At 43.1% G+C, this 13,302-nt stretch overlaps 1 protein-coding gene across 2 annotated transcripts in view; it reads left to right on the forward strand.

The window, feature by feature from the left end:
• Nucleotides 1–13,302, forward strand: part of TMEM163 (transmembrane protein 163) — a 215,342-nt gene that overhangs the window by 22,027 nt on the left and 180,013 nt on the right. Inside the window, exon 3 of one of the 2 annotated variants that reach the window (XM_073884724.1) lies at nucleotides 3,294–3,353. The exons of the other annotated variant lie outside the window; for it this stretch is intronic. Within the exon in view, the coding sequence (XP_073740825.1) occupies nucleotides 3,294–3,353 (60 nt within the window). The remainder of the gene's footprint in view (nucleotides 1–3,293; nucleotides 3,354–13,302) is intronic. 2 annotated transcript variants of the gene reach the window in all.

Here is a 13,302-nt window from a genome sequence, read left to right on the forward strand (position 1 = left end):
TAAAGATTTCACTTACTTTTAACAGAGAGAGTGTACAAGCAGGGGAAGCAGCAGGTAGAAGGAGAGGGAGAAGCAGGCTCCCTGCTCAGCAGGGAGCCCGATGTGGGGCTCGATCCCAGGACCCTGGGATCATGACCTGAGCCGAATCCAGACGCTTAACGGTCTGAGCCATCCAGGCGCCCCAAGGGTTAATATATTTTTAACAGTCACTGCCAATTCTTATACTGATGCTTCATTTCAGTGCTTTATCCGCTGGATTCCTCAGGGAGAGTTCATGGGAGCCATATTTCTTGAGCTCTTGCATGTTTATGATGTTTTTTTCTGTGGCCTGTGTACTTGAAGGTCATTTTGGCAATGTACAATCCTGGGTTCACATTTTCTCCTCCAAATACCTTAAGTATATTACACCATTGCCTTATGGCAAAAAGCACTGCTGTCAATGTTTGCTGACAGTCTGATTTTTTTTTCCTCTTGAAAGTGACTTCAAATAATGACCTTTCCCCCCCCCTTCTTCTTTCTTTAAAGTCCGAGAGTTTTACCAATGTCTTGGTGATGGCTAGTTTGGGTCAACTTTTCCCAGGTGTAAGGTGTAGTTTCATGTCTTTATATTTCAGGAAAGTCTTACTGCATGTATTATAGTTTTCATATTTATTTGGTTCTGTTGCTTTGATTTTCCACCTTGGGGGTTTCTGGTATATATGTGTTGGATCTTTCTTACCTTCCTTCTTTATCTGTCATCTGTATCTGTTCATTTTCCTCAAATCTTTAATTTCTTTTTGAGTTTAAAGATTTTCCTCCTTTCCATCTTTAGCTCTTTAAAAGTATACTATGTTTTCGCTCCTCTGTTTTTTCCTAGTTTTATATTCATTCCTGTAATGCACATTTTCTTTTGGTTTTAAGCCTGAGTTCTTTTATCTTTTTTCCTCCAAATGTTTTATTTCTCCAGTCACACATTTCTGAAATTTAATTTCTGATTTATATATAAATATAAACAAATATATCTATTTATTTTCCATACATGTATCGTTTTCTTCATTTCTTTTTGCTTGTTTTGAGAAACTATGTTAGAGTTTGCATTAGTTTTGTAAGCATGTTTTCTTGGTGTGTGCTCATCATATATAGGGACATTTTTCTGCTGCTTTTTCATTTAATTGTATAATATCTGCGTTTGATCTTCCTCTGTTACTCCTGTTTAAAGGAAATGAGTCTTGTACTTTTATGAGGTGGGGTAAATCTGGAGAGCTTTTTGATCATGATGGCTCTAGAGCTCTTCCCCCCTCCCTTTTCTTTCACAGAGTAATTAAAAAATGTGGCCTCCTATTTTGGTTCTGCCTTCTGTTCTTTGGTTTTGCTCCTTTCCCCCGTTTTCCATTATGAATGTTCTTTCCTTGGCCCCAGTTGTCTCTGGCTTATTCAAATTGGATTTTACTTCTGGTAATTTCTTCTCAGGTGTGGGAAGCTGTCCTAGAAGGGAGCTCTGTCATCTTAGTTCAGAGCACACAGACAGCTTCAGCACCATCAGACAATGCGATTTGTTCCTGTGTATTTGACTACTGATTGGAGCTTGTAAAACTTTCTATCATTTGTGGCTGCCTTTCTCAGATTGACCCATTCATTCCAGGAATTATCTATTGGTTTGGGGGTTCTTCCCTTCCCTCTGCCTCTTTCTGAACATTGCCAATAGTACACAGGTTAGTCTTCATATTTGATGCTTTGTGGCAGTGCCTTCCACCTAAATTTTCTTGTAAATGTTTGAGTTTTTGGTTTTTCTAAACTAGTTTCTCTGATATTTTAAGGGGGGGGGATTCAAGGAAATTAAAAAAAAAAACAATTCACCACCATTTCTGTCTTTCCAGAAAACCTTGAGTTTTGCCTTACTTACCTTGGTACCTTTTCCATTTATCCAGGGAAGTTCCGGGCATTCCTGTTAATAGCAGTTAGAAACATTGTAGCATTTTTAGATGACAAGTGCGCTCGTTTTTTTTTTTTTTTTTGGTTGGAAGTATGTTTTCAAAATGGAGACTTCTTGCTATTTTTTTGAAAAAGAATATGTGCATATGTAGTCATTTTTGTGACAGTTTGGATCTGATCCCAGGTTATTCTTCAGTGAGAATGAAGAGATGCGGTATCAGAATTGAATAGATATTTATCATGGAGCTATTGATGTGCCAGGCTCCTGAAAGCAGAAGCTTAAACTTTACGTGACCCATAAATAGCGCATTCTTAGGGAATAATTTTTAAATGACAAGGGATGGCTATTTTTTGTGCTAAGCAAGGACAGATGTGATTTATTTCTGGTGAAATAAGTTCTTAGTTGTAAGTAAATCTCGTTACCTTTAAGTGATAAAGTCACCATGCTAATGACATTTGTCCTTCGGTTGTCCAATATCGTCACTACCATAGGGCAGTGGGAAAGTTGCTTCTTTGCAGATACCAGCATGTCTAAATTGCCATCATGGAGATTCTTAACTCTGTGTAGGTAAATTCTAAGGGTCCTCCAGCCTTGTTTGAGTACATCTAGTATTGGGAATTATAGTAATTTCGTGAGACCCAGTTTATGTTATCCAATCCTAAGTTAGAGTATTTTTTAATGGTCACCTGGAATTTGCCTTTTTCTAACCACTGCTTCTTAGTAATGATTTTTTTTTTTAAGCTAACACTTAACAAATACATACATACTGGGCACTGTGCTAAGGGCTTTATGTATGTGATGACACTTAATTCTCAAAACAGTGTTCTGAGATAGCATTGTCATCCCTTCTTTGTATATGGAGTTTTTTTTTGGGGGGGGCGGGGAGAGAGCATGCACAACTGGGAGTAGGGGCAGAGGGAGAAGGAGAGACTCTTTAGCAGAATCTATGCTGAGCGTGGAACCCTATGCGGGCCTCGATCTCAAGACCCTGAGATCATGACCTCAGCTGAAACCAAGAGCCGGATGCTTAACTGACTGAGCCACCCAGGTGCCCCTGTAGTTGGAGATTTTAAAGCTCAGCAAAGTCATGGAACTTTCTGGAGGTCTCATAGCTAATAAGAGATAGGGACTGGATCCGCATCTTGCTCTACTTGACAGTCTGTGCTCTGAACCACAGGGTGGATCTCCATTTTCCATGAGGCAGAACTTAATCTGCCCTCTTATCATGCCTTCTAAAGCCTTTGCATCTCGGACTCTTGAGTTTTTCCTATGTGAGATGGTTTTTGGAACTTGCACTCTTGGCCAACCTTGTCTGGATCTAGAGGTGTCGTGTTTAAACTGATGCTCAGGTGAATACTGTCCTGTGTTATGTCCTCAACAGGGAATGTTTATCAACCGCTACTTCCGAAGGCAGAATTCACAGCAAGTCACATGAATGCAGGTAAAGTTGACATTAGTTTCAGAAGCTTCATGCTGGAGCCTCTGGTTCAATTCTTAGTCAACTAAAATGTTGGAGTTTAAAAAAATTGTTTAAATTCAATTTTTTGCATTTTGTTCTTCAGGCAAGGTTCATACCACTATTTGCTGATGCTCAAGGTTTTCAGATGATTACAGAAAAAAAGCTGGTTCTGGTGGCAGTGATGAGGGTGAGGCCAAGCCAGGGCAGGGGATGGCTTCCGTTGCTGATACGGAGGTTAGGTCCTGGTGGTACTTGGAAAAGAAACAGTTGAAACCTGGTGCTGGAGACTCAGATAGGTAGGGCAGAGGGAGAGACTTTGGGGGAAGTGGGGTGGGCGAGACAGTCTAGGATCGTGCTGGTAGAGGAGGTGCCAGGGGCAGAATTGTGTCACCCAAAATGCAGATGGGATTTTAACCCCTTAACCCCCAGTGTGATGGTACTTGGGGATGGGGCCTTTGGGCGGTGATTGGGTTTCCATGATGTCGTGAGGGTAGGGCCGATGGGATCAGTGTCCTTAAAAAAAGAGGAAGAGGCACCAGAGAGCTAGTTCGTTCTTTTTTTCTTCCCCACCTGCACATACCAAGGAAAAGGAAGTTGACAGTCTGAAACTTAAAAGAGGGGGCCTTCACCAGAACCCAACCATGTTGGCGCCTCGATCTTGGACTTCTAGTCACCAGACTGTGAGAAATAAATTCTTCTTGTTTAAATCTCTGGCCTGTGGTGTTTGTTATGGTAGCCTGAGCTAAGACAGGAGAAGATAGGCAGAAGACTGAATCTGGAGAATGACTGTTTTGGGGAAGACAAGAAGGAATGAGCAGAAGACTCAGAGGCCAGAAGAAATAGAGTGGAGTCTATTAGCTTCCTGTGGCTGTGGGAATGAAGCACCACAAACTGGGTGGGGGTGGGGGCTTGAAACAACAGGAATTTATTCTCTCTCAGTTCTGGAGGCCAGAAGTCCAAAATCGGTATCAGTGGGCTGACGTCTGTGATCAGCAGGGAAGTGCTCCCCCACAGGCTCTGGGAAAGAATCTGTTCTTTGTCTCTTCTGGTTTCTGATAGCTGCTAGCGTTCCTTGGCTTGTGGTGGTATCTCTCTGGTCTTCAGGCATTTTCAGATCTCTCCACTCCATCTTCATACTGCCTTCTCCTCTGTGTGTGTCTGATCTCACGCTGCCTCCCTTTTGTTTTATTTTATTTCTTTTTTAAAAATATTTTTTAAAAAGATTTATTTATTAGAGAGAGAGTATGCATGAGAGTGAGCAAGCAGGGGAAGGGCAGAAGGAGAGAGAGAATCTCAAGCAGACTCTGAACTGAGGGTGGAGCCTGATGCGGGGCTCGATCTCACAACCCTGAGATCATGACCTGAGCTGGAACCAAGAGTCAGAAGCTTAACCAACTGAGCCACCCAGGTGCCCCTCTACCTCCCTTTTTATAAGGATGCTTCTGATGGCATCTAGGGCTCACCTGGATAATCCAGGTCATCTAAGGGTCTTTACTTAATCACCACCCCCCAACTTTTTTTTCCCATTTAAGGTAATATTCACAGGCTCCAGGCAATAGGATGTGGCTATCTTTTGGCGACCATTTTTCAGTGTACCACAGGGAATAAGAACTTTACAAGGATACAGATACCGAATAAAACACTTCAAGAAGATGTATCCAGCAATGTGACAGGCTGTGTGGGGTCAAGCTCGAGGAGACTGTCCATTGGATTTGGTTTTGCGGAAGTCACTAGTGACCTTGCAGACAACATGATGTCGGAGTGGTAAGCCGGGAAGGCAGGCTGCCAAGAGATGGGAGTGGGAGCTGGAGAAGGAGAGGCACTGTCAGCACAGTGCTATCTGTTCGAGAAACCTGAGGTCACCTCAAGGTTGTGTTAAAAACGGTGTGTGTACGTGAGTGTGTTGTTTATGTTAGAGTTTGTCTTGGTGATCCAGCGAATCACATCCATTTTGTCTTCTGAAGTTCGGAGCCAGTTAAGAGAAGGATAGAGAGAAGTCAAACAGATGGAGAGCAAAATATCAATTGTATTGTTGATAAACCCAGATTGGAGAGTGGGGCTTTCGATGTAGCCACGACGACTTCTTTACATTTGGTGCCTAACAGAGACAGACTTAGCAACTTGGTTGCTGCCTGCTCCAGGGAGGGAGACTGCCCAGGTAGCTCCTCTCCTCGAATAAACAGAGGCGCTGACTCCGAGGGTTCTCTGCAGGGAGCCAGCCACAGAGGGCTGAGGAGGGGGCTTTGCTCTGCTTGTTCTTGAAACTCACCAGGCGTTTCAGTTGCTCCCCTGTTCTCCCGAAAGTCTCACCCTGCTCTGGGTCCTCACTGCCCTTTGTATGGACCACCACCCTAAGGTGTCCCCCTTGGTTATCAGGGTGTCTCCCCTCCATGTGCCCCCACCCACATCATACCGTGAGCACCTCAAGAGCAGGCACCTGTTCCCTTCCATTCTCTGTTGCCAGCACTGGGGACACTGCCTGGAGGAGATGGATGGGCAGTCAGGGTTTGTTGAATAAATTAATGAGTAAGGTATCTCTCAGAGTCGTTATTAGGGCTCTATCTTTATTTTAGTAGTGTATTTGGGTTTCATTGGTATTTGCATTTTGCTAGAATTAGTCTTTACACTGGTAGGAACAGCCCCAGTGTTGATTGTTCAAGGTCTGATTAGGTAGCCTGGAGAAGAGCAGTGTAAAAAGAGCCAAGGTCGTGAAGTGGTACTGAGCTGAGGTCAGAGGGAAGGGTTGTGTTTTCTGATAGTTTGTTCAAGACTCTGAAGAATTCACGGGTTTTTCCTGTGATGAATTAAATCCACCCTTCAACTTGACTAGTGACTTTTCTCTTTTCTGAATTGCTGGTGTAGCTGAAGTTTGATAAATCAAAGGGTATTCAGTTGGTGTAAAAGCAGAAGGGCAGGGCTATGCATGCAGCTCTTTGGAGAAATTTTCAAGGGGGGCTGATACTTGCACATTGGTTTGAAATAAAGTCCACATGTAGTAACCTTATGATGTTTGGTTGTTGGAATTTAGGAAGCCAGAATATTTGGTCAGAAAAGCTCAAGCTAGTAGTTTTTCAAACTGCATCATTCTTCTGTACAATGGAAAGAGGAACTGCAAACATTCTCATGCCTCTTTCTCCCAGCCCTGGAGCAGGGCTCCATGAAAGCCTCTGCGTCCGTGTTCCTCTGAGTGGTGGCAGACCTCTTGGGAGGGGTGGCTTGGAGGGGATGTTATAGCACCAATCCTTTTGGGGTGTGGGCTGGATCAACCGGGTGTCTAGAGCAGCCCTGTCTAATAGAAAGAAAATAGAATCAAGCCACAAATATGAACCACATATGCAATTAAAATGTGTCCAGGTGCTACATTACACAAAGTAAAAAGAAGCAGGTGAAATTCATTTTACAGATATTTTTAAATTTACCCCTAATATCCAAAATATCATACCAGCATGTAGTAATAAAATAGAAGAATTATTGAGATATTTCACATTTTTTTCATGCTAAATCTTTGAAATCCACTGTGTGTTTTACACTTAGCCATATTTCATGTACTCAGTAGTTACATGTGGCTAATTGTTACCATGTTGGACTGCATGATACATAGTGTATTTGTGTGTCTGGGAGGAAGATACTCCATTGTTCACTATGTGAGTGGGATTAAACTTTGATGAAAACTGAAGGTCATTTTTTCCATTGCTGCTAAATGTCTATTGTTTTCCTGGAAATATATAAAGAAGAATGTGTATGAATGCTTCTATTGGAGAAACAGCAGTAAGTGATGGGAAATCTAAAATTATTTCCTACCTAAACTCCAAGTGAAATGTGATTAATTATTCTTACCTGTTTGAGCATATTTTGATGAGTAACATTCATATAAAGAAAGACTGGGATAGGGCACCTGGGTGGTTCAGTCGGTTAAGCATCTGACTCTTGATTTTGGCTCAGGTCATGATCTCAGGGTCGTGAGATCGAACCCCGCATTGGGCTCTGATCTGGCAGAGTGTAGGAATTTGTATAAAGGGGAAATTTATAGGGGTTAGGGATTTTTTTTAACTTCTCCTTTGTCCTTGGTTGATTGCTGACTTTTCATGCTGGGTTCTGTATACCCACTGATGACATTTTTGTTGTGTTTTGTTTCTGTCTGCCAGCCTCTGAACCTGTCTCCTCTATTTGAGGACACTCACCATTTGTGTCTTGGTGAGAGGGGAGGTAGGGTGGAAGAAACTTGTTTTCCCAGAATGGCTTGCAGCCAGAGCCGAGACATAGAAGTCAAGCTAAACCACTTGGAAATTCCCACTGAGGGGTTTGAGTCTGGTGGGAGTGCCTTTTAAGAGTCCCTCCAGTGTTGGGGATGACCGCAGCACCAGCCAGGAGTCTGAGCACCAGGTACTTGGTGCTCAGCAACCAGTGGACCTGAGTGATTTGCAACCTGAGTGATTCGGCTATGCTGTCAGCGATGTTCTCAACACCTGGCCTCCCTCCGCTTCCCCCAGCTGCCAGAGCTTGTTTTGTCAGTCTTCCAGCCAGTTTTCCCAACTCTGAACTCCTTCCATGGCAAGTCCCTTCTCTGTTTGTTAATCAGAGTTGGTGGGTGCTGTTCACAGCCTACAAATAAACTCGTTGAGTTTGGGAATTGTTTTGCTACTTCCTTGTATCATCCCATGGTACTTGGCACATAGTTTGGTGTTTGATTATTTGGTTGATAATTTAGGTCCTACTTTTTACCAGTGATCCATTTTCTGATGAAAATAACATGGGATACATAAATGTTGACCATAGCATGTGTGATTTATAAAGAATTGTCCTCCTCTTTGAAGCGCTTTACTTAACTGTCAGCTGGATCATGCATTTCAAAGGTAGATGACATTTAAGAGTGAGTGTTGCCACCTCTGCTGGATGCCCTCATCACAGCCACCCCAGATCACTCGTAGAGAGGCCTCTGGTTTTCCCTGTTTGCATAAAATTGCTGAAATTGTATCCAGAGAAAGAAACCTCATATTTGAAGATAAAGTTCATTTATCAAAATGATACATGCTCATGGTTTAAGTCAAAGAGTGCTAAAGTTGCTAACAAAAACTCTTCTTCCCTTTTTTGTCCCTTTCCCTCCTGTCATTTCACACAGCTACTTCAGACTCCAGGGGCCACCACTTCTCAATGGTTCTTCTGTGCTTCTGTGTAAACCCTGTGTTTCTAAAGGTCATCACTTTATGGCATTTCTTTGAACTTATTTTAGTAAGTAGAGATTTTAACTCTCTTCCCTGTTGGGAGATAATTCTTCCTGGATCTCCCATGTTTCTGCACATCTTGCAAGCAGATGTACTAACTCCCTTTGTTTCAGAGTCTCTTTTCAAAGTGATTTTTTATAGTGAGCAGCCTGGGAAGGTAGATACACTGGAAGGTAGATACAGTATCTCCTCCAGAGCAGAGGACAGGGTGGCTTACAGCCTTGGAAGGCAGAGATGATGTCTGACTCTGGAGCAAAGAGCAAGCCTGCTTACTGCCCATGATGAAAGACTCAGCTTCTCTCAGCTTGGGGTTCCTCTCCTGGAACACAGCCCGTTGGTGTGCAGCTATCACCAGGACCTCGGTGCATGGCCAGGGAGAATGGGGGCCTGGGGAATCAAGGCAAAAGTGTGCATTCCCCAGCTGCTACTATTGCTGTGAGTAATAAATTGCCCTTTGTCTCTTGCCCGAAATCTCATGCCTTCTGCATCCATGACACGGGTAAGCTAACTGGTTAGTTTGCAAGTCAGGTGAAATCTCAGACCCTTCCTATTTTTCACTTTCACATCCCTGATTTTCCTACAGTTAGGTTTTTTGGTTAAATCTGTATCAGGTATATTTATACTTTTGACTATATACAGATAGTCCTCTGTAGAGCTGAGTGGCATGCTATGGTTCTATCTCCTTTTCTATAGATCTTTTGTTGCTCCTAAAGTCATTAATTGCCTCTTAAAAATATTCAGCAGATGACTTTTCTTTAACTTCTGGTCAAGTCTTCCCTTGCTCTCTAACCACTTGATAATATGTAAAAAAAATCCCAAAAGAACAAAAACAAAAACATGACTCATGGCTACACTGTCAGATTATCTATCAGTTCTTCCTTTGTGCTGGAGACCTACCTCTGGGAGCAGCGACTGTCCTGCTCCAGTATGTACTGAGTTTTGCGCTATACAGATGCTTTTGCTGAGCCTGATGGTAGGCTCGCAACCCCCATTCACAACCTCTTCTCCATTCTTCCATCTGCTTTAGAGACTGGGTAAGGTACATCTTCTCTTCCTCCAGCTTCCCCTGCTGTCAGGGGGTTGCTGTGCAAAACTTCCGGCACATGATGCAGGGACGGACAGAGGTTTATCACACCGGTGCTGAGCTTAGGGAAAGTTTTGCTTTTCTGATTAAAAAAAAAAAAGAACAGGAAGGACCCAGATGGTATTCCTTTTCTACTGGCTTGAATGTGGGCACGATACCTGGCAGCCATTTCTGTGATCAGGAGTGACGGGTACACTGGATGGTAGAGTCGCGTGCTTGACTAATGGCTAGTCTTGCTCTAGACTTTTTCTTTTTGTGACATGAGTCAGTACGTGTCCTTTCCACTTTGGCTGGTTTGGTTTGGATTTTCCGTCTCGTACTGAAGATGTCCAAAGGAATGTAAAACCTATCTGCCATCCCTGAATAGGTAATAAAGAGCCATGATCATGTTCAAGGATCTCTAAGATGATAGTTTCAGAAAACAGGTTTAGTGATTATGTGATTGATTTGTAGACAGGGAATCCTTTCCTTGTTTTGACTGTATTGCTTTCTACACATTCTTTTTATAAATAGTTTTGTAGTGATTGCATGAAATGCTGGTGGAGACAGGTGCTTTGTAGAGGTCATGGTAGGGGGAGCTCCAGATCTAATTAAGCTCCTGCCGAACCTTACAGTGACTTGCCTGGAAAACTCCTTACTTTATAACTCATATAGGTGGAACATGGTGCCAAATACTGCTTTATATTACTCATAAATAATTCATTTCCATAATTTGACATTCTTAGCATTCTGATTTGCTCTTTTTAGCAAAGAGCAAATTGTTTCCCCCAAAACTGCTCATGATAAAAACTTAAAGTTGTTGATCTGTTGTTTTCTATCTACTACACAGAAATTCTTGCGTTACTCAGGATGTAACATATCCTTTGATGACTTGTGTAGAGGGAGAAAGTTCTGAGTACTGGGGTGATGGTGGAATTCTAGGGCAGTTAAATGGGAATTTTGGAAACAGTTATTTTTGAGGATCAGATATCTCTAAGATGTGATGACTGATTTCAGGAGCTGGCTCAGCCAGGATCTTTAAACATAACACCATTTTTGGCCCCTGATTGGGCATACCTTCAGCCAGTTTGCCAACTCAGCATCCAAGGAAGGCGTGGAGAAGCAGCTCATGTTTCATATTAGTTATAAGACCAGCATAGTGAGGACATGAAAGCTGACAGTTATCTTGGAGGATGTGGAAATTGTTGGAGTGCCTTGTTTTGTGTGGACTTTGTTCTTGGGATCTGATTGTTTCTGCTCTTATGGTGTCTCTCTGTTTCCAGAACACTGGGGCTGTAGGGTTCCACCTGTTCTTGTTCCCTTTCATTTGGTACCCCTGGAGTCCAGCCTCACCAGTTGACGGCTCTGCCCCAAGGGTGCCCCATACTTGTTGGGCTTCCTGAGTAGAAACCCCCTTCCCATTGTCCCTGGCCTTGGGAGAATCTTCTGCTCCTTCAAGGCCCTGTCTGAGCCTTTGCTCATGCTCATAGTCAGAATTACTTACATTTCCCCTGCACTCATGCTCTTAGAGCACTGCTACTTAGGGTTTTAGTTGGTGCTCATTTCATTTTGCCTTGTGGGTGGTAGTTGATATGTCTGTAGCCCTCCTGAGAGAAGCCCCTTAATGGTAAGATTTGTGTTGACCATTTTTTTCAGTGACTAGTTGATAGAAGTTACTCAGTTCAACATTTCTTAAGAGCATGAGTGAATGGGGGGTGGTGTATAGCTTAAGGCGAAGACCAAGTACCGCTTTGTTCTCTCTGTGGCCTTGGACAACTTTTGAACCTTTCAGTAGGTCTTACTTTGCTCATCTGTAAAGCGAGATGATGATGATGATGATAGCAGTAGTAGTGGTAGTAGCCTACTTACCCTAGGCTTGTGGCGAGTACTGGGACCAATGTATGCCACTGCTTGGGTTGTTATAGCACAAATACGTGGTGGCAACTATCATCAGTCATTGTTAATAAATTGCCTGTTTTGCTGCTTTGAATTTATCCTGAGTTAAACAGTACCCTTTAGAGACCAGTATTAACACTATGAGGGCATAGTGTTAAAAAGTGCTTGTCCTGTGTTTCCAGCGGTGAGGAGCTTAGTGTTGACACATCACATTTAGGGAGTTGCTGAAGCAAGTCATTCTAGTGCCCTCATTGTCCTTTATCTGTCGCTGGCCATATTTGTTTTCACGGCAAAATCCAATAAACTCCCCTCGCCCTCCCCACCCCCACATATCTACCAAACACCTGCCTTGAAGCAGGGGCTATGTTGGGGTCTCAGGAATCATGATGACCTGCCACCTGCCGTTCAGCATGCCCAGAAAGGAGCATGGCTTAGTACAGATTTAATGAATAGAGTTGCAGAACGTTTAATGCACAGAAATTTAGGTTCTTGTGTCAAGTGATTCAGACTGTAATCACCGCGTTTACGCGGTCAGAAAAGTTGTTCTCATTTGTGATAGCTTAACAGATGCCTTTGGTTTTAAATGAAGTAGTTGGGGTGATGTGGAAAGAGTATGAAACGCGAAGTCAGGAGGCTCGAGGCCCCAGCTCTAGGACTCTGGAAACCACTGTGGCTCCTGGAGCCTTGGCTTCCATATTCTTTTGAAAGGTTTGAGGGTGAAGGACTCTCTCAAGTATCATCCAGTTTTAACAGCCAGTGGTTCTAAGGATTGGGGCCCATTTCTCACAGATTTTCTTTCCATATGCCTCTAATAAAGGGATGGAGCCCAATTGCCTTGGTTTACTGTGGATGATGCTGAGGCACAAAATGCTCACTGAGACATGGTTTTGACCCTCCAAAATAAGCTAGGCATGATATAGTGCATGTTTTTGGCCTCCATAGACATAAAGAGAAATTTTCATCTTTGTGAAGTGATAAAGGAAAGGGAATGAACATTTGCAGGAAAGTCCCCTTCTCCCCAGTCTTTCTCAACCTCCATTGTGCAAGAGAAGTAAGCCCTAATGCTCTAGAGTGTTGTATGTAAGGAATTCACCTCTGTCCCGTGCATCTAGAACCGTAGTGGCCGCATACCATGTATCAGAGAACTGAGAAAATGGACGCCAATCATTCTCTGTGGTCTGTGGCTCAGATAGGACCCTGGTTGAGAAGGCTTACAAGACTAAGTGGCATCCTTTTGGTTAATTGCATGCAGAGTCTGTATTTTTTTCCTCAGACATGTCTTAAATAGGTATTTGATAAAGTTGTTTGCCATGTGTAATGTATGTCCCCCTTCTCAAACCATTAGTTTTTAAAAGTTCCCTTTATATCTGAGTTCCAAATTTACACTTAAGAAAATATGCCTACTCTCAGGGTGCTTTTGGACATAAGAAAACACAATTGGCCATATTAAGACCATCAGGATATTTTTTGTTCCTAGAGGAAAAAGGTGGTTACTGGTGACCTGTCCATCTGTTCATTCGGCAGACCCTGATGGAAGTCTCTGCGTGTCAGACACCAGGTTGTTGTCCTGGGGCAGGCAGACAGGAATGACGTGTAAACTGAGTGTTCTGTGTGTTGTCGGGTGCTCTGCAATGGGGAGGCAGGGTGCCTGAACCCAGTTGTGGAAGCTGAACAGTGGGCCTTCCAGATGGGCTCTTCTATTCGTGTGTGTGTGTGTGTGTGTGTGTGTGTGTGTGTGTGTGTGTGTGTG

The sequence above is a fragment of the Callorhinus ursinus genome, unplaced genomic scaffold, assembly GCF_003265705.2.
Source record: "Callorhinus ursinus isolate GAN/ISIS: 27379988/994484 unplaced genomic scaffold, GSC_fseal_2.0 scaffold2, whole genome shotgun sequence".
Taxonomy (NCBI): Eukaryota; Metazoa; Chordata; class Mammalia; order Carnivora; family Otariidae; genus Callorhinus; species Callorhinus ursinus.